The 22,121-nt window shown below is 38.4% G+C and overlaps 1 protein-coding gene across 2 annotated transcripts in view; it reads left to right on the top strand.

Annotated features, from left to right (window-relative positions):
* DPYD (dihydropyrimidine dehydrogenase) overlaps positions 1-22,121 on the top strand; it is a 365,931-nt gene that overhangs the window by 215,655 nt on the left and 128,155 nt on the right. For both annotated transcript variants that reach the window (XR_011325793.1, XM_069789317.1), the window contains exon 14: positions 7,288-7,452. Coding sequence is in view for 1 of the 2 variants with exons in the window: in XM_069789317.1 (XP_069645418.1) it covers positions 7,288-7,452 (165 nt within the window). In the remaining variant the exon portion in view is untranslated. The remainder of the gene's footprint in view (positions 1-7,287; positions 7,453-22,121) is intronic.

The raw sequence follows: 22,121 nt of genomic DNA, 5'->3' as shown, positions 1-22,121 counted from the left end.
TGGAAATAAATTGTTAATCTGCATGGTTGTACGTGGTGGAATGGTTTTGTGTTTGTAGAGGTCTTTCCTGTGGATTTAGCTTCCTGTTAAAAGGAGCCTGACAAGCTCAGCTTTAAAAAATTCTGAGCTTGAGGAAATTCAGAAGAGCAAGTCAGAAGAGGAACTCTTCAGAGATGTCACATGTCTCGGCTCTGATGGAGGAGAGAAGGTGAGGAACAACTCAGAAGGGACATACAGGAGCAGTGCTGTGTAAGGTGGTATTGTTGCTTCAGGTTTCACTTGCCTTTTGTGGATGGTTAAAACTCCAGAAGGGGTGGTACTAGACACAGTCTGGCTAGACAGCTGTGTCACAGAAGAGGCAAATCATCATAAGACCTTGAGTGAGAGTTGGCAGGGAATTATGAGGACATAAGTGTGTGATGCCGTTCATATCTATGAGGGTGTGCAGTGAGCCAGATTTCCAGAATGCTTTAACTACTACGATATTAGGCAGAAAAGGGCGATGTCTCCCTCTCCTCCTCCTCCATATTTTTGCATAGGTGAAAGCGTACATCAAGTTCTACTGTAATTAGCGGAAACTGTAGGGAAAACTGAATGTTGATGTTGGGGGCTTGATTAAAGCATTTAGAAAATAAGCTCCAAAAACATTTCACACATACTGGATTTTGAAATCTTTACAGCCTTTTCAATATATCTTTGAAAATCTGGGGGAAAAGAATACTTCGTAATTTGCTTAAATACCTGCATTTTTCAGCTACTGTGTTTTGTTGTTCAAGTAAGGAAGATGGTATGTTGCATATAGTAAAGTAGAAACTTACCTTTGGGCTTTTTTTACATTGCACTTTACTGTCTACTAACTTTAAGTATGCCGTTTTGAGATACCTGACTAAAAATACCTTAATAAGGTATTTATTTAGATCTCTTCTTCACAAAGAGGCCAGTGATTGATATTTAGTAAGTAGTAACCCCAGCAATGTACAGATGCATGCTCCACTTGGCAAGTATAATGCCCTCCCTCCCTAAAAGAAAGGAAAGGTCAAATAAATTAACTTTGTAAAAAGTAGTAATCTGCTCATTGGGTTAAACCTTTTTCTCATATTAATGAAAAGAAACGGGCAAAGGTCACTAACTCCTATCTGCTTTCATAAGTTAAAGACGAGAAAAGCTTAATTTGAAGAATGCAGTGACTTTCATTGACTTTGGGGGCCAATGCTGCAAGGCAAGTTCTCTGTGTCTCATAGAAGCCTCTCAGAATGAAGAAAACACATGTTAACACTTGGTATAGTGTGATTAAATGTATTTTTAAAATCTAAAACTCTTATTCAAAACCTTAATTGTGCTGCAGATATTTACCTTGCAGAACACATGTACTTTCAGGAGTGAATACTTGTACAACAGGTTAATATATTAATTAAAGATATGATTAATGAATTTGCTTTCCATATCCCACATATAAATGCCTATGTGTTCTCTTAAGCAACTTTATTATTTCAAGTGTTCATTAAAATACCATTAGCGGTAATATTTTGGGAAAAATAAGCAAAAAAGAATGCTTCAACCTCTGCACATTAATAGAAACAGAATATCAGAGCTTTGATATGAAAAATCGTATAGATTTATCCTTTTGGTTCTTTTTATTGTATGTGCCTAATATAACTGTATTAATTGAATAGGCATGAGGCTGTGGTATACCTTTTGGGAGACTGTTTTTATATATTCCTGCAACTGACCTCTTTACACAACATTTTTCTCCAAACTTTTTTTTTTTGTTTCTAGGAGAAATGATTATGAAATAAAAATGTGAACCCAGTTAATGAAGAGCTGTCTTCTTGATTCCCCTAAAACAATAACTCTGAGAGAGAGGTGAATGGCTTGATTCATTTCCATGGGTCATTAACTTCCATGCCTACAGATGACAATGTTAATATTCACAATGTGAATTATTTCTCTGCTGATTAGTTTAGGAGAAACACACAATGAATGTGCTTATTGCATGATCTAACACTGTGCTGGGCATCTCTTTGGGTCCCTTAAAATTCAAAATGTTCCTGCTGCCCAAACTTACGGGTCTCTCAGCTTAAATAGCATGGTTGTGTTTTTACAATACAAAAATCTGTGGCAATTATTAACTGCAAATGTGGACAGTGTGAAGCAAAGCAACTTTTAGAGTGAACAGTTAGACATGGGCTGATTAATTTATTTGCACCTTTATTTAAATTTAACTGACTAAAAACTTCTGAATGTTTGGGCTTTGTCTTTAACATGTTGTCTCAAACCTCCCAGCCCATTAGACTTAAGTAGTTTAGAATTCAACGATCTGATTGCAGAGTTCAGAGATTATTAGAGCAAATGGGACCTGATCAATGCCTCAGGTCTTTTTTTTTTTTAGTGTGTTAATTAATTAATCAGCAGGAGCAGAAATATATGTGTAATGTAAATTAACTCAGTCTCAAATTACCAGAATATCAGAAATGTTCGTAAGCAGAAAAGGGGAATCCAAAAGCAGCAGGATTATTGCTTTTATCTGTGTGGCACCACTTTCTTAGGTGATGTCCTGAGCTAGATATATTTGAGTGATTGATATTATTGTTTCTGCTGTGCTCTCCTGGGGAAAAGGATCAGCTTTTGAGGCAAAAGAAGAAATTCAGTAACTGAAATATTAATGATTCACAGTTGGCCCTTGAATCCATTTGTTGTCACTGTTTCTCTTCGTTTGCATTAACTCCTCCAAACCAAGTTGTTTTGCTGTGATCTAGTATGGAATATAGTTTCCCTAATCCCCAAGTCTACATTAATTTGCAAGATTTCCCCACAAAACAAAGGAATTTTCTGTGGACTATTCTGTTTACCTTTGCCAATGATTTTTTTAGTTATTTTTTCCATAGCTTTGTCTTTTAGTGTGGTCACATACAAGCTTTGTTCTCCCCTAGTTGTTCTTTATTAAAAGTCTTCTATTCTTGGTCTTCAGAGTACATGAAAGCTTTGTGCTATTTTTCCCAAGGACTGTTTATTGCTTCCATCGCATGGGAAGGTAGGATACTTGATTCGTTTTGGAGTTTGGGGACATTCTCCTGTTCCTGTTTCCACTCCTCTACTTTCAACTGTATGTGGGGACCAGACCAACTCATCAGTCAGGTCATCTCACTGTAGCAGTCAGCTTTTTTTAGAATCAAAAAGTTTTCAGGTTCAAACCTTGAAGTGCTTTCTTTCAGGCTTCATGTACCAGTTCTGTTGTGGATTTTTATGCACACAACAACTTGTATTAACAATAAAAGGGTAGTGTGCATTATCTGGGATAAAAGGAAACGCTGGGGTTTCAGAAAAGAAAAGGAATGATGAGTGCCAGCATTTGGCCGGACAGTTCCTACAAACAGAGAAAATCAGTATTTAATTAACACACAGAATATAATCTTTCACAAACTCTGTGGGCTGGAGCACTATGGCTATTTCAGCTGCTCCAACCTTACCTGCTGTTTTGGAGACAGCAGTAACAATTGGCCAGCCACCAGAATTGCCCGTCTTAGTGAAAGAACCTGTAATACCATGTAAAATTCACTCCTGAGACCAAAGGACATGAAGCTGGCTAAGCCCAGCCAATAGATCCTTTGCCTAACTCTCTCCCTGTTTAGCTTTTGTAGACATGGCAGGAGACTGAAGAGGAAGGTGATAGTAAGGCAAGTTCTGTGTAGGTATTTCACACTCATCTCAAGGAGACAATTTTCCTTTTTGTCACTTGTGTGATTTTATTCTCTATGTAGATAGACAGATTCCTTGAATCATCACATAAATTAAAAATTCCATTTTGCTTCCATGAACTGTGAGTCTCCTTGTGTCTGGGGCTGTCATGTGCTAACAAGATACAGGAGAGGTGCCAGTGTGTCAGTCATTACAGACTTTCTCCATCTAGCTTACTCTGAGCTAGGAGAGGCAATCGAGGAATGGGATCTTAAATAAGGACAGCGTATCTCTCTGGGCAGCTGAGTGGTAATATTTGGATTTCAAAGCCAGGAAGGATTTTTGAAAGCAGAAGCAGCTTGGTCAGGAAAAGATATGAGGAAAGATAAAGTGATGCACAGACACAGTGCGGGGTGGGTGGGGTGTCCTGTGACACAGAGGCAGTAGGGAAACAGTGGAAGCGACCATTCGAAGGAGCTGCTGTCTGCTGGTGGGGGACGGGAGGGGAAGGTCCCTGAGCACCAAAGGGGTCTCACAAAATCTCAGGGAAAATTCAAGAGTGAGGAATGTAGGCAGAGAGATGTACGTGTGTTTACTGTTTCACGTGGCTCTGTGTTATCTCTTGTGGTCATTAAAGTGGAGTGACTGCTTCTGTGACAGTTTGGAAAGTCTGTACATTACCTGATTCGACTTCATGGGATCCTGGAGAGATAAATTATCATTCAGATGTTGGCTATGAATGAGCTCTGGGAAGGAGTGAGTTGAAGCCATGGGGATTCGGCAGCAGTCACAGGGTCTAAACAGGTGTCTCTGTTCTTAGAAGATAGAAGAGATTGCCTGGAGACCCAAAGCAGATACAAAAACTTCAGAGTGTTTTTGCATGAAAGCAGACTGAGGAGTTGTGAGTGTCCTGCAAGAGGTATAATCTAGGCTGTAGTATCTTGATCGTTGAATTCTTACCTGTAGTAAAATGAGAGAGACTGGAAGAACAACAAAACATGCAAATAGTAAGATAATAAACAGTACCATCAGTGGCTCCAAGCATTGTCTGGCATACAGACATACACAAGCCAGCCACAAAATTGAAATCATACCACATGCATGTTATCATAATTTGCACTGAACCCCCCCAAAATAATTCCTAACAGCAGACAGGCTGTTAGCTCAGGCTTAGTGCCATATTACTGTAGCTACGTAGCTGCTGACTCCTTTGGAGCATGGGAAAAAGAAGCTCCCGGTCACTTGCAGCATGGTTAAAGTAACTCACGTCTGTTGGCAAATGACCATGTGCACCCTGTGCTTGCAGGAATAAGGTCAGATAGCCAGCATTTAAGTCACTGACTTTGCATGTTTTTTCATGCAGGATGATGTGATAGCATTGGCCTGTGTGTATGACCAGCTATCTGAGATGAAGTCAAAGCACAACCTCCTCTGAGGCAATTTAAAAGGAGTGAAACGCTCAAGAGGATAATGTGGAGCAAACTGATGTAAATGGTTCTTCTGCATAAGCTGCAATTTTTGTACTTTGTTTTGGGAGTGAGGGGAGCGTGCCTTGCTGTTTGGTCTGGGTTTACATAAATTCAGAAAATGTTATGAATTTTTTTTTTCTGAAAATATAACTTAACTGTCGAGAGGGAGGTGAAGCTTTTGTGGTTAAGGGAAAATATTATAGTAGAAAAATTAGGGATTATTGAGATGTCCATGTTCCAGACTTATTAGGCTTGAAAATAGATAAACTGGGGAGATTACTTTGTGTTGTGATTTAACCCCAGTTGGCAACTAAGCACCACGCAGCCACTCACTCGCTTGCCCCCCACCCAGTGGGATGGGGGAGAAAATCGGGAAAAGGAGTAAAACTCGTGGGTTGAGATAAGAACAGTTTAATAGAACAGAGAAGAAGAAACTCATAATGATAAGACTAATAAAATGACAACAGTAATAATGAAAGGATTGGAGTGTACAAATGATGCACAGTGTAATTGCTCACCACCCACCGATCGACACCCAGCTAGTCCCTGAGCGGCGATCCCCCGCCCCCACTCCCCCCAGTTTCTATACTAGATGTGGCATCACATGGTATGGAATACCCCGTTGGCCACTTTGGGTCAGCTGCCCTGGCTGTGTCCTGTGCCAACTTCTTTTGCCCCTCCAGCTTTCTTGCTGGCTGGGCACGAGAACCTGAAAAATCCTTGACTTTAGACTAAACATTACTTAGCAACAACTGAAAACAGCAGTGTGTTATCAACATTCTTGTCATACCTAGCTCAAAAATGTAGCACCGTACCAGCTACTAGGAAGACAATTAACTCCATCCCAGCTGAAACCAGGACACTTTGTATGATTTCTACAAATGTAAATGGATATATAATTATCAGTATAAAATATTAGTGCATATTTACTGTATAATAATTAATTCAACTTCATAAGCAAGTGAAGATTACCTCAAATTTACATACAATGTGAAGAAAAGTCCCTTTATCCTCTGTAACTGCAGCATTTGGCAGATTCAGGAATAAATAATCTTTTGTGGCAAGGGTATGCCTTATCAAACATATGCAGATCAGTGCTAATTAATGCTAATTAAGGTTTCCTGTCTATCTAGTTGGAAAAACGTCCAAATGTTATGAAATCCAGTTAGTATGCCTATTATCCTAATTGTTTTATATGGGATGGTTCTTAATTAAAATATGTAAATTGACCTTAATTGCTATATACTAATGGAGGTTCATGTTATCTCACTAAAAATGACAAGATGGTGAGGAGGGGTACTTAAACAAATAATGCTGATACATTTGTAAATAAATGACCTTTACTCAAAATTATTTTTAATTGGAAATTGGCAAAAGGAACATTTTGCCATCTATGTTTCTCTTTAATTTTAAATAATGTCAGAATTTACAGTTCTTTGTTAATAGAGATATGGTGACATTGCAGCTTAATTAAGACTACTAAACAAGTCAACATTTTGTGTGTTTACTGTATGTTTCAAAATTGTTTGCTAACCTCATGTTGACCTTCAGAAATGTCGTGCTTTACAATATTGATGTTAATTTTCACTGGTTTTGGTTTTAGTTTTTGATGTTGATCTCTCAATCATATAATTTCATTTGTGAATTTTGATACACTCATATACTGGACCCGTGACCCTGACTTTTCAGCAGAAAGGCTGGGGGGCAGCACCTCTTTGCACTTCACCTGTTAGTGTAGAACATGGACTTTGAACATCTTTGGGGAGGAGAGTTCACATGTATGCTGTCAGATGACTGAGGCCTACACCGTTTTTTACACAAAGTCTTGTATGCCCTCTACCCAACACAAAGGCATTATTTGCATGATAGTTTGTATGGCAGTTTATAGGTGCCCCATATTGGCATTTTCTTGATAGTTATCATACCATTTCCCACACACAGCCAACATTTTTGTCCTCTGATGTAGAGAATCTAATTAGAGAATCTGCTAATGTAGAGAACTGGCCTATAATTGTAATTTTCACCCATAATAACAGTAGATTTTTAGAACACCTGATACATTTAAGTTTATATTATGTCATAGACATCATTGATATATGCTTCACTTTGCAAAACCAATCTGAAATGTTTCACTGTTTTGCAGGATATTGTGACCAATGTCTCTCCAAGGATTGTGCGTGGAATTACTTCAGGTCCTATGTACGGCCCAGGCCAAGGCTCTTTTCTAAACATCGAACTGATCAGTGAGAAAACAGCAGCATATTGGTGTAAAAGTGTTGCTGAACTGAAGGCTGACTTTCCAAACCATGTAAGTACCACTCAGTCATAAAGATGCAACATACTTATTTAGAATCTCCAGTTTACAGATCTGTGAAAACTCACCTATTTAATGCTTATTAAAAAGAATGCCAGTTGCTTTACTGACATATGAATATGTTATTAAAAACCAGAAAAGCCCATCCAAATAATCTTTATGACAGAAAATTCTGTGAAATGACGGTTATACAAACAGAACAGTCATGATTTTTTAGTTAGGCTGATGTTTACATTCAAATAGATAATATCAAGGGAAAGAGTTGATCCCAGTGTGGATGCTTGTCAGTTCTGCTGTGAATAATTTTGTATTTAAGATCATATTTAAGGATGTAACTTATAATAATCATTTTCATTGTGAATTGAATTTGATTATAAAAGGAATCTTTGTTCTTTTCATTCTTAATCCAAATGTGAAAGATACTTCTAATATTTTTATAAGCAATTGGCTGCTTTAGGAGAAAAAAACCAATACTGGCTTAAAGTTAACTTCACGCCAAGGATAGAGTTTTGTTAGAGCCTTCTTGGCTATCTGTCTAGAAGGTAATGATCAAAGTTGGGAGCTATGACACCAGCTAGCTGGCATAACTGGTTTTCAGCTGCTGCTCTAGTGAATAAGAACAACGAGGTGGAAAGCAAAATTCTCCTCAATCATTATCTCAAATGAATAGAGCTAGAAATCCCAGAGCCTACAGGTCTGCTGTCTTGAAGTTATTACCTCCATGGTTCACCTGTGAACAAAATAAGTGAAGGTTCCTGAATATATTATGACATGAAGATAATCAGTTGGGTTTTTACCTTATTCCTGGAGTTTAAATGTATACATCGGCAAGTATAAAAATCTTTAAACATGTTGTATTGATAGTGAAAGTTAAGTGCTGCATGTTTAATATCCTACTTCACTATGGATGGACTGTGTGTTTCTTTGCTGAGGTTTCTGTCACTTCATTTGCTGTGACTGAGCGTCATAATAGTGAAAGTGTGAACCAAAAGATAATACTGTAATTCTCTGATTTTGATTTTAATGTCCTTTGTCAAAGCCCTGGATATTGCATGCAGGCAGACCATTGGCCATTTCTGCTGTGGGAATGGCCTCCCATCACAGTCTTCACCGAAAATCTATCCCAGCACTTTGTGCTCGAGACCAAACCATTCTTTTCTGTGAGGAAAAGCACTAGCAGCAATTTCAAAAGGAGAATTTGAATTTTCTGAGACCTGGCCTCTTGTGTGGGATGAAGTCCCACGCTTCCATGGTTCCTGGGGTGAACATCTTCTGATCATCCCTCACTATGTGAGTTATGACTTTGAGGATGTGAATTCAGGTCCTGCAAGTTAGCTGTGGCTGCTGCTGTGGCATCTTTGAGGTTGGTAAAGCCTGCGTGGGCACAGGGAAAGCAGCACCGAGCAGTAGACCTTGGCTTTGCTCACAGGGGTATTTAAAATGAGCCCATGACCTCATCTAAGGACTGTCATAATTATAATGGTAAAACTGTTGCTAACTGAAAACAGATTTTTGTTCACTGAGTAGAAATCTCTTGGTGCCTATTTTGAAATATTCTGTATAAATAGAGCTTGCAGAATTCCCCCCCCACACCCCAATTCCTATTCACTCCTCTAGAAAGGCTTTTTAACTTTGATGTGTTTTATTAAAACCAAAAACAGTTTCTGAGAACTGTTTGGGTGAATGTAATTAACAAGCAAAGAATGACATTTTCTGCTCAAATGAAGGCCAAACAGAGATGATGACACAAGTGATTACAGTAAAAAAACTTACCTTGCTATGGTAAATATTAAAAACAAATGAAAAATTATACATAATTACTTTTGCTATGTAATACAAGTAATTTAAGGTAAGATTTATCTTACAGATGAAAAGGGTATGAGCAAAATAGCTACCTCACTAGAAGATGATCCCACAACAGCATCCTATCCCGTGCCATTAGGAAGAAGCGAACCATAACACAAAAAGAGCAGCTAAATTCCCCCAACAAAGCCTAGGATTTAAACTAAATTTTGCAAAAGAGGACCACCAGTCACAGCTCAGTGGATAATGTCACGTAACTGTGACATGTTGCCTCTATAGATCAGGAGCTAGCATCTCCCTTGTGCTGTCTTCACCCCTGTAGTGAGGGGCCTCATTCTTTGGCTCTTCTGACTCCTGATGCTTGCTTGTAGCTTGCAATTATCTCTGACTGGCAGCCTTTCCTAGTCTTCTCTTCTATTAGCTTGTCCCTTCAACCTTGAATCCACTTCAAGTGGACTAGGGCAAAAGCTGCCACCAGCAGAAACTTGCTTCAATGCCACCGGCAGTGAATTAAATATTTGTAAGGGTCCAAGCAGAGGAGAAAGCAGAAAGAGAAAGTATCTGAATTTTGTATGTTTGCTTGTGAAGTATCATCAAAACCTTTGCTGTTTCAATTTGGGATTTTTTTAATTGAGTTAATTTAATATCACTATTACTGTTTTTTCAGAAAACACACACACACAAGAAGAAATTAGATGGCATGCACAGTCCAGGCCCAAGCTGATTTTTTTAATTTATTTTTTTTTTTTTTAGTTTTTTAAATCAAGTGCTTCTCTGTTAAAATGATTTGCAGTTAAAAATGGGATTGTTTTCTTTCTGGTACTTCAGTCATCTCAGTAAGGTATTACTTCAGCAACTTGGCTGAGACCATTTAAAACATATGGTATTATTCAGTGTTGTTTATTCTTAAATTTTCAGAGGATGTAATGTTACAAACACTGTGTCCACTGCAAGAAAACAACCTTTCAGTCAGAGAGCTGTGAAAGTGAGAAGAAAATTGGTCTGTTTGTATCTGTTGTCTTCTTTTTACTTTCCCAGATATTGTAGTTTTACTTATTTATGTTGACCTGTGTTTGTGATATCCAAACACCTTCCTTACAAGGTTAACTAAGGGTTTTGTTATGAGATTCAATTAAGTATTTATATTTTTCTGTCTTATGGCCACACATAGCATCTGATACCACAGGATTTATCATTCTGTGCAATTATTAATCAGGAGAAAATGGATTTTTTTTGTTCTGTAGTAGTAGAGACTGAGAACTTGACAGTGAGAAAAGATGGAACAATTATTTTATTAATTTAGTAGTCTTAAATGTAATATTAAAATATCCCTTCTTAATTAGTATAAAGCTGACACGTTACTGGCAAATTTGCATCCCCACTCCCCCAAAAAACATTGTTTGTAAAGTGCTATATTAATCTAAAATTCAAGAAAAAAGTGAAAGAAAAATATCAATAATCAAAATTTTCAGATTGAAATTTAATTGCTGCTTGTTTGAGAGGAATGACTACTGAAACCATAATCATAGTCTGGTAGTCTGCTCACTTTACTCCCTGCTATAGAGGGACATTTTGGGCCAAGGCCAATAAAAGCTGTTCCCGTGTAATACAAATATTATCTCAACATCATAATGAGAAATAAGAAGACTCTCCCTCTCTAAGTCCTGCTTAGACTGGTTTGAAATGGCAGAGGGGAGATTTGGAGGTGGGGAGTGAGCGAGTGGCTGGGTAGGGGCTTAGCTGCTGACTGAGGTCAACCCACCACCGATGGGAAATGCATAAAGTTGTCAGTTTGTGTTAAGAACACTAGACCAAAATTTGGACATGCAGTATTTGAAGTGCTTTAGATAGAGGGGCAAAAGAACTAACACTAATGCCACAAGATGTCCTGCTTTCATGTTTTATTTACCAAGGAGATCCATAACTATAGGGTGTATTGAGGTACTTTTCAGCCAAAATGTGGCTGAAAAAATGGCATGTTATGGTATATTCAAGAAATTAGTTTATTTAAGAAATATGAATTTGGCCAAGTAGAACTCACCTAAGGATATGATCAGGAATGAAAACTGCAGGAAAAAAAAATAATTCACTTTTACTTTAGCAAAAGTCTACAAACTTTAATCAGCAGGAAGTGGCTGAGAAAGTTGAAAAGGAAATTATAAAACCTTGGAAGAGAACATATTGCTGAAATTTTATATTCACATACTTGACATTGGCTACAATACGGCCATTATCTGTGCTGGGAACTGTGAATACTGGTAGTGGCAGTACATCTTTGTGTGCCAGTAAAACAAGGAGCTGTGTGCATAGTGAAGCTGGCAATCATGAGAATCATTTTTAGTGATTGCGAGGGAATGGGATATATTTGTGGTAGCACTTGTTTCACCACAAAAAGCTTACAAACTGCTGCTGTTCCTCATCAAAACCTTTTGCTTACCATAGCTCAGCCTCCTCATTTGAGTTGCTAAGTCACCTGCTTACACAAATGTCTGTTCTTCCAGTCCCATAAACATGTCTATATAGTTATACTGTCTAGTAGCTGGCCAAATATTTTGAGGTTGCATATTATCCTGAAACCTCCTTAGCATTTGCACTGGGGAGAACAAGCTTGAGAAGAGCAAGGTTTGAAAAAGGTAAAACACTCCTCTACAGAAAAATGTGAACTGAGGTGATGGACACAGTTGCCAGCTAGTCTTTCTCCACCTTCCCAAAATTGTAACTGGTGCCCTATAGATGATAAAAAAGTAAGCAAATTAATGAAGACCCTCAACATACAAATTAGTTGGGGTCTGAGCATGTGCAGGAGGTCACAGCAGTACAGATAAAGGGCTTTGAAAGGACACTTAATGAAACAAAGTAGATTGCAGGGGAAATGTCATTCCCCACAGGGCTAACAGAAGTCCATCACAAACAAGAAAATGCCTGAGAAATTTGTACTGAGAGGAAGTACTGGGATCTTGGAAGAAGATGCCAAATGGAGTATTTTTCAATATTGCTATATTAGTATACTGAAGTCTTAAAAGTAACTTTTTGGCCTCCTAACTGAACACATGCGCTGCTGCATGACTCTAAGGAATGTACATAGGATACCAGATTGTCAGCTGTGACACTGATTCTGTGATTCAGATATCAGTGTCGTGACGTGTTGAATTGAGAAACCTCTTCTGCTAGAAACACTAAGTACTCTTGGACCCCAAAACAAAGGTGAAAACTCTTGTCGTCTTAATGTTTGTTCTGTTGCTTGCAGAACGTTGCTGACAGTCTCCCTGACAGTTAATCAGCAGAGAGCAGCTTTTCAAGGCTGAAACTGTTAAAGATATATTTTTGTTCAACATTTTGTTCAGAATGTCCCAGGAACACCTGTCAGGAGTAGCCGTGCTAGAGAGCATGTGAGAACAGATCTCTGGATCTCAGGCTGATAACCAACTTCCTTGTAGCATTGGGGTTTTGTTGGTTGGTTGGTTGGTTGGTTGGTTTGTTTGTTTAAAGTTCTTGGAATGGTGTAATTAGTTTTTTGTATTACCCATTTTTTTTTCTACCATGAAATAGGGCAGCCAGTTTTGTTTGGTTTTGGGGGTTGGGGTTTTGGGGGGGGGGGGGGGGGGTGTTGTTGTTTGTTAGTTTAAATTTAGGTAACAACCAAATTTGTTTTAATTCTACTCTGTGACGATAGGAGGAAATGGGGGGTTACAGAGCAAGAAGAATACAATTGAACAGGCATAAAGGAGTGCCTTGCTCCTGTAAATAACTTCTGGTGCATAAAAATGCAATGTTCAAAAAAATTTCCTGAAGTTATAAGATGAACAGAAATAGATTTCCAACAGTAAGAGTAGTTATTTGGATAGTTTACATGGAGAGGTTTGATTAGTTTGCCAAAGCGATCCCTGAAGTGGGGTCCTACATATCAAGCTTATTTGTAGAACCAGCTCTGGTTTTAATGGCAGGTTTTGTCTAGAGAATATGAACAACATTTGTATATTTATATAAACCTTTTCCCTCTCTAAGTCTGCACTAATAGTAGACCTTGTAATCTGATTACTGAGAGGAATTGACCAGAATATCTAAAATTGCTGTAGATCTCCTTTGAGACTTAAAATTAAGGGACATTAGGTGGAAAACTTTTTAAGATACAGAGGAATCATAGACTTCACAGCTTTACTGTGAGGAGAAGGTCAAAGTTGGCTTTCTCACTAGATGTATTAGGAATAATTTGTGTATTTTTGCAGGCATTATTACAGCTTTCACTTTTGATGGGTGTTCAGAGGTCTGTGGGATGTTGGGTAGAGTACATAGTATGTACATTTCAAGATACCAGTCACTGACTTGATTCACGTTACAAAAATTAATAGTTTGGTTTACCATTTGGGTTTCAAATTTGGAATACTTGGGAATTCAGAATAGCATTTGTAATACAGGTAATTAGGTGAGGTGAAAGGCAGAACCCTCATCTTTGTCTTTGCGGTAGTCATGTTCAGAAGAAGTGAAGATCAAATTGTCAGCCAGCTGCTCTCCATAAACACCTGCTCTTCCTAGGGCTAGCATAGATAGCTTTGCCTTTCCATCACAAAGAAATGATACTTTGTACACCGAATATCTGCTGAGGTGTGCATCCACATGATAAGTCACAGACTTCTTGACAAGCCACAGCACCTACAAACTTGTAATACAACATTTCTAAACAACCAGGTAAGGCTGTGCCCATGTGGACCTCACTTGGTACCAACAGCAACCAGTGTATTGTGGACCTGAATGGGGAGGGTACACACCATGCGTTCTCAGGCCTATCAGAGGACCGTTGCTGGAAGCCCAGATGCTTTTCCACACAAACGGAAAAGGACAGAACACAAGGAGGGAGGGAGACACAAACTGGGCTGCCTAGAACCTTGCATACTCCATATCATGGAGGTGCCCAGCAGTGCAGAACAGCTACCTGGGTTCCTTTATCTGAATTTCGGATCCACAAATCACATTAAAAAACTCCAGAAGTTGTTATTGCTGCAGCTTAAACTTCCCAAAGCCAGCCATCATGGATGCTTGGTAGGAGGTGAAAAAACCCACACAGCAGTTGTTAAATTCACCATATGGAAGAGATCCCTTTCACTACAGAAAACTGGCAGTAGGCCTAGTGCCTTAACATCAGAGGAAATCCTAGCTGAAGAGGGAGAATGAGGTTGGAATAAGGCACTCATACTGGTTACCTTGACCTGGAACTAAACCACTTGGCCCTAGCTAGTGTGGAGTGCAAGAATGGCCAAGACTCCTCAATTTCCAGTGACTACTGTGGTGGGTAGAAGGGAAGAGACCTCGGAGCATGGAGCATATGACTACCTACCCTTTTTTTCTTCGTCCTTCACCATGAGGAAAAGGGAGGATGAAAAAGAGTACAGAAAGATGCTTCCTAGAAAAGAGAGAGGAGAGAGCTGACATGAAAGAAGAGCAGACACATCAACAACATCCCTCCGTGTATTCCAGGGAAGCTTCCACTCTCCCCGACCCTGAGGGTGTCCTCATTGCTCCTGATGCTGGTTCAGCTCTTCATGAGCTAGCAGGACACATTTTACTCTGTGCAGTCTAAGGAGGAATTCAACAAGAATTCTGATTTACACAGTGGATTTACACCAGAAGTGCCCATCCATTTCTGTAGGCACAGCAGTTTCTGTTTGCAAGAGTAAGAGAACAAAAACAGAGGCTAGTAACAGAAATGTTGATGTATTGGGTCTCTGAGATCACATTTTCTTATATGGAAGGAAGTTTTCTGGGAAAGGCTCTTCCACAAGGCATAAAAAATGCTCAAGCCTTATATGACCTGAATATTAATAGAGATGGGACTGAGCTACAAAATATGGTGCTGTAAATTTTCACTTCTTGAGGCTTAGTTATTAGTAAAAAAAAAGAGAAATTACAGGAAAATTCTAATCTCTCATCAGCATTTTTCGATAGTAGTGTTGGCTATAGCAGATCTGCTTGAGGCTTGAAAAGTAGCAGAGAACTGGCACAGGGTCAATGTAACACCTCTTTTCTGGTAGAGATCAGGGAAACTACAGACCTAAAATATTCTATCCTTGAAAGCAAATTGGTAGAAGCTGTTCTAAAAACCAGAATTAGTAAAAAGAAGAAAAAAAAAGAAAAAAATAAAGGAAAAAATAAAAAGAAACCCATTTTGTAGTATGCCGTGCCTTAAAAAAAGTTCTTTGAGTACATCAGGAGAGACTCAGCTGATAAAGTGAGCTTGGGTTTCTGAAAGTGCTTGACAGGGTCCCTCACTGAAGGATTTGAAAGAAATTAAGTTACCATAAGAAGATGTGGGATCCATAAGAAACCCACATGTATAAATAACTAGTTAAACACAGGAAACAATGTTAAGGAATAAATACTCAGTTTTCACAGTGGATAGAGAACTCCAGTAACATTCCCTAGGGATCTGTGCTGTGTTCTGTGCTATTTAAAATGTTTATTAACAATCTGGAAAAGAGAGAATTTCAGGAATGTAGACTTTACTGCTAATAGTAAGTATTGTAGGGAGATAAAGATGAGAGCTGACTATAAAGGGTTGTGAAGAATCTTGCATTACTGAGTGACTAGCCAATGAACTGCCAGATGAAATTAAATGAAGATAAATGTAGTATGCACATGGGATAAAACAGTACTAAATTTATATATACAGTGATTGATTGTAAGCTAACTGTACGAGGGTTACAGTAGAGAGGACTATGAAAATCTCAGTGTAATGCTGAATAGCACTGAAATAAAGCATATCAAACAGAATTTCTGGGAAAGGAAGAGAGAACAAAGCAAAAATCATCACTATGCCAGCATATTGATTCTTTTTTTTTTTGCACATTTTGAATACGCTGTGTGGTTCACACTTTTTTGTCTCAGCAAGGGTGCAGCTGGACTGGAACCAGAAGGGTGGTAGGTGGAAATGAGCAGTAGGAGAGACTTCACTAAGTGCCACTGTGGCTGTGGAGCTTATTCTCACAGGGCATTGCCAGTGCCAGAGGTACGTAGCGGTTAAGAAAGAACTGACTGGAAACATTATTTGGAGAAGGCTATGGAGTAGATCACCTCTGGCTCAGGGAATTCCTGTGCCACAGATTTCTTAAAAGCTGGGAGAGTTTTCTAGGGAAATATTACTGTAAGCTTGCCCTAGAGAGCTGCTGCTGGTGTGTGTCAGAGACAGGGTACCGAGCTACGTAACCTGTTCCTACGGGTTTACATTGTCAATGCACAAAGAAGAGCTGTTAGATTTGTACCCAGGATCAGAAACCCTCTCCTGCCATCCAGTCCTGTCTCAACCTTTGGACCATTGTGCCTGTATTACATTTTGACAACCTGATTAGCATGTAGCTACGTTACTTGAACTCAAGCTGAGATGAAGATATATTTTGTACTAGTTTGAAATGATGTGCTAAGGGTTTTGTAATTCAAGTGCTGTCTTCAGTTTACTAAGACTTGAAAGGCTCTGTTTCCAGAGGGTCACCACAGATGATCCTACATATACAAACACAAGACAGTCTGCTAAAAATCTATCCAGAGACAATGTCTGTTCGTGCATGTTCAAATGATCATGCAGTATGTTTCATATCAATTGGTCCCAACTACCACAATTCATTTCGGGTTTTTTGTTGTTGTTTTTTTTAAGAATATGGTTATTAATCTAGCAAAGAGGTGGAAACACACACTCTGGCCATCAATTTGAGGGAATTTTATTTTAAGAAAGCACATATCTTTTGCTGGAAACTGCAATTTGTAACTGAAAACAGAACAACGTGGTAAATTCAGTGAGATTTTTACAATCAATCTATGATTCAGGTGTACATGTTTGTGGTAACAAATTAGGACCTTGAGGAGAAATGTGAGAAGATCTTTTGTGTTTTGCACTTGGAAACTACCACTTTGTTGAGAAACCTGTCAAACTAGTTTAGTGTAGAACTTTACTTTCTTCCTGTGCAAGTTATAAAGCCATGACTTATTTGTTTTGCTTACACAGCTAAGGTTTGACAAACAGTAAGTAGTTCAGTAAGGCAGAGGACTATTTGTACATACACTAAGAATATCCTTTTGATTTGGAGAGTGAGTTATTGATGCCTGCAAGAAAAGAACAATTTTCGCAGTTTTGTGAGGACCATGAACACATCTTTAAAACTTTAGCCTTAGGGTAAGAACTAGGAGAAAATTAAAGCAGTTTCTGAAATAATTCACCAACCATCTCCTAGAAAATAACCTAATCTGCTTGATTATTGGAAAAGACAAACTCCTTAATGGCTAGCATCAGCTGAAGCTGGTTTAGGATGTGCTTTGGCTGTTGCTGCTAAAAATTCCTGGTTTTTAAGAGATATGTGAATGGTCATTAAGCGGGAGTACTGTCAAAGGAAATGCGCTAAACATAAAGACAGTGTGATTAAAAAGATATTTCTAGAATGTAATTCTGCTGACACTGACATCAAGAGTTGCATATTTTTGTTCATCTTATTAAGGTTCGGATTTCCTTTTATTTTTCTATGCAGACTATTATTTAGAGAGAAAAGAAAAGCTCTTAAAATCCCCGACTGTTTTCTCAGTTTGATAAGTTACTGTGCACAATAGAGTGCTGCGAAATGATCTGTAAAATCTGGCTGGGTATCAGGCAGAGCATTCATTCTTTCTAGAAATGTCCTCCGTAAACTGCAACAAAGGAAATGGCATCATGCGTTAAAAAAAATCTGTACACTTAAGTTGTCCATTTCACACACACACCCCCAATCTGTGCTTAAAATAGCAATAACAACCTTGGTGCAGGGCATTTCCTGGCGATTAATAACCGGCCGGGGTTAATGGCCCTCAGCAGTGCCACGGGCCATCAACTCCTCCCAGCCAGTCATTACTCCCTGGGAAATGCCCTTTTCTGGGTAGTTATTGTTTTAATATTAGGATGTAGAAGTTGCCATTGGATGGGGAGAAAATGACCTTGTGGCAATGTTAAAAAATAACACCCCAAATGGCAAAATTTTAAAATTATCAACAGTCAATGATCCATCAAAATTAAAATCTAAAGTTTGTAAGAATGACAAAATTCTGCTAGCCTTATTACCTGTGCAAAACATTTATCCCCCAAATACTTCTCCCCAATTTCCATTTCATGTTTGTTGTAGGCAATTGGGTACATTACAAAACTTGATTTTTAAAAGGCACAGTAGCTTTGGCATTCATTTATACTGGCTGTGATATGATTTTAGTCTTTTATGAGGCACTGAGTATATGTGGTTTAGATAATTCTGCTTCTTCTCTTTTGTGGAATGTGTATTACAATAATAATAAGAAAGCAAATTTATGTCTGATGAAAGTAGTAAGTAAGTATATGCTGTTCCTGTAGCCCATATTCTGCACTTAATTTCTGTGATGTGGTGTACATTTTAGGCATTCTGCTAGAGCTCTAATGAAGAACAACATGAAGGCTAGGTCTATATTTAAAAGTCTTGTTCACATACTTATGTAGGGTAGAATACTAAAAATAAAATTGCATCTAACTGCTGTCCTGGCAGAACCCTAGTGTGGATGCAGTTATACCATCAAACTGTTTATTTTTGTTCAGGAGCAAAGAGTTTACTTTACTGATATGAACTGTGTCGATAGTAGGAGAGCTGGCTCTATGCAGACATGTTCTAGCTTAGACAAGAAAGGCAGAGGCACATGCTTGAATCTATCACAATTGGAGCCAGCTTTTCAGTCTGATTGACAGCAGCTGGACTATATCCCAGCCTCCTGTGCTTTCTGGGGAGGGGGACTGTGGAAAGATCTCAAATTCAGAACGAAATGTGGGAATAGAGGGTTCCAAGATGTTTTTTTTTTCCTTATCGGCTCAGAGGAACATGTAGATTAGCAGAATTCTTAGTGGGCTCTGAACTGATCTTAATCTACACCCTCAACAATGCTGATAGCTTCTGAACTTTTTATGCTCATGGAGTTTAAGAACTATGATCATAAACGTTTACATGGTCTTCTTCGCCAGACTTCTCATATCTGTCACATTTCCACATTCTAGATCTCAGTTCACCCTGTTTTTCTATTTTAATTCCTTTTTTATGTTCTAGTTGAAACTAATGAACTGTACTTGCTATTAAGGTTAAGTAGCAACTGCTAAACATGCAAAATCAGGTGGCCAGCAGGACCCAAAAAGCAAACTCTTTCTCTCTTCGTACTGTATTAGTCTGATATACTTTTATGTGAACACAGACATGCCAACAAATTACTATGGGATAGCAAATTATTGTGTGTCAGTATGGTAAACTACCCATGTGCATATTTGTAACTTGCAGCAACTACAAGCTAATTCCAGTTAAAATGAATTTCTTTAATTTTGGACGCAGCAAGCTGGACTTACCTTGTATTTTATGGGTTTTGAAAGACCACTGAAGCAGTCGATTGCTGCAGGTGTGCTGATGGCTTGTAACTCATAAATCAGCAGTAACTTGTTTGTGCATCTAAACCTTGTGTGCATATCTAGTGGAGATGGTATATTCTTTTAATTGTTGAAGGAAAAATGTGACAGTAAGTACTTATTTTCTGAACACTTAAACCCAAATAAATATTTTAAAGTCTTCTTTCAAGGAGACCTAAATACATCCTTTGTTATGAGCCACATAAATTAAATGTAAACTCTAAGAAAACAACAGTAGTTTTCTATCCTATTTTCTGCTGCTGCACCTCTCAGTTCACAACTCCCAGGAAGAATGCTTTTTCTCTGCTTTGTTTTTACATCTTTCTCATATTTTTTAAGCTCAGGCTTCCTAATCTGTTTCAAGTTTCATTTTTCTTTTAATTCTGTTTAACATTTTTGTTATAGAATTGTAGTTATGTTGATTGTTTCTGTCTACACATAACAGCTAGTTAAGGTCTTAGGTTTGGCAAAAAATTATATTGAAGCTCTATTCCTACATTTCAGGGTAACATTTCTAAAAATCTGTGGCACTTTTCTTGCAGTGTAAGAATCTGATAGGCTTATTCTTAGCCACACCACTCTTGGCCACCTAGCCATATATAGGAGATATACCTCCATATTAAAATCTGAATACACTTGCAGAATATTTCATTTCAGTTAACTGCAGCTCAGGTGAGAGTACCTAGAGGTTGTGTGAATTTTATAGGTACCCCAAATTCTTACCTGTGAGGAGTATGTGCATCTCAAGGTAAAGGGTGGGCATTAAAAATGGATGTAAGTCACATTTGCATTCTCTTAATGTTGTACTGTTGACACCCCTCTGGTTCCTAGAAGGACTTCTGCCTCTGATTCTGCCAGAGACATCCACATTTCACCTGATTTATTTTCAGTTTATCTTTTGAGGAGCACACATAGTACTGGGTCATTGAGAAAATCTTTCTAACACTAGATGGCAATTGGTCTTACAGTGCTTTCATTTGAATGAGACTATAATCCTATAGACTATTCAATGCATTTTTGTCCGATCACACAGCAGTATGCTGAACAAGTTACATAACAATTTTATTAAACATCCAAATATTTAGTGAAAATAGTAAGGCCTCTTTCAGTTTCTCAGCATCTTCAGAGAAGCTTCCCTGAAAGATGAAGAGGTGGTTGGAACTGACAGTTGAGAAGGAAGGATTAGTCAGAAGGTAGCTGCCAACTTCCAGCCCTTAATTTTGTATCTTCTTTGCTGTTGGAGTGTAGCCAAAAAACTACTTGGGTCATCAGACATAACAGCTAGCTACTTAAGTAAATTATAATGTCTGCATGTAAAAAAATAAAGCTACCCACTCATGAGCTTTTCTGATCATATCTCAGATGGGAGCACTGAAAACCTGCCATCGTGAGGTTTGGTGCATTCACTGAATTTTTGGCCCAGCTGGGGGATACCAGGGGATAATAGGAAGGATATATGAAGAGATCAACAGAAAACATGGATTTTCATCTTCACTTCTTGAAAAGTTCTGTGCCTGAAAGAAAGTAGAGTTTCTTTCTTTGCTACGGGACTATTTTAATATAATTTTAAATTTGGAAATATTTATATAGTAAACATTTTTTCCAAATGAAAATATTTATTTATTCTTAAAAGTTTTTCTATAGTCAAGGCCAGGTTGGATTGGCCTTTGAGCAGCCTGGTCTAATGGAAGGTGTCCCTGCCCATGGCAGGTGGCTTGGAACTAGATGATCTTTAAGGTCCCTTCCAACCCAAACTGTTCTATGATTCTGTGATAGTCCATGAAACATGTTTCTTACTTGCCTCATCTTCTTATCTTCTCTCTTTTCCCTTTTAAAAATTCCTAAAATTTGTTATTGGCAAGAAGCTATTGAGTGTGAATTTATTGCTAATCATTTGAAAAGCACAAGAATTAATTTTGTATAAGAAATACTACTGTTGATACAGGTTTGTTGTTAAATGAGCCTAGGGCTCCCATATGGGCCTAAGAAACAGTGGTCTTCCACCAGGTCAGGAGGGCTCTCATTCTTTTGGAGACGTGAAAGCTGGGTAGGAATCAATGAATGTATGTGAGTGCATCTGGTATTTGGCTTTGTTGCAGTTGAGGTTTGTGCACGGTGTTTGAGGGAGGTGGATGACATGTAGTTGTGGAGATGGCCTTGCTGCTGGGCTGTGGGTCTGATCTGTCTCTCAACAACAACTAAGTCTTATTAAAAAGCAAAGCTGTACGAGCTCAGATAGTGGCAGAAAAAGTAGAACTGAAGACTATGTTTGCTTTGGTACATGATAAAGGGGGAGAACAAAACCTGAAGGTAGGAAAGAAGGAAGAAAAATAAACACACTGGCCCTACAGGATCACAGGAGGAGACAGTGGAGACAGCAGTGAACCAGATCTCAAAAGGGAGCAAAGATGATAGCTTGGAGATTGCACAAGAGAACAAAAGG

The sequence above is a fragment of the Haliaeetus albicilla genome, chromosome 8, assembly GCF_947461875.1.
Source record: "Haliaeetus albicilla chromosome 8, bHalAlb1.1, whole genome shotgun sequence".
In the NCBI taxonomy this organism is placed as follows: domain Eukaryota; kingdom Metazoa; phylum Chordata; class Aves; order Accipitriformes; family Accipitridae; genus Haliaeetus; species Haliaeetus albicilla.
The sequence above is the reverse complement of the archived record's forward strand: the minus strand, read 5'-3'. Positions and strand labels throughout refer to the sequence as shown.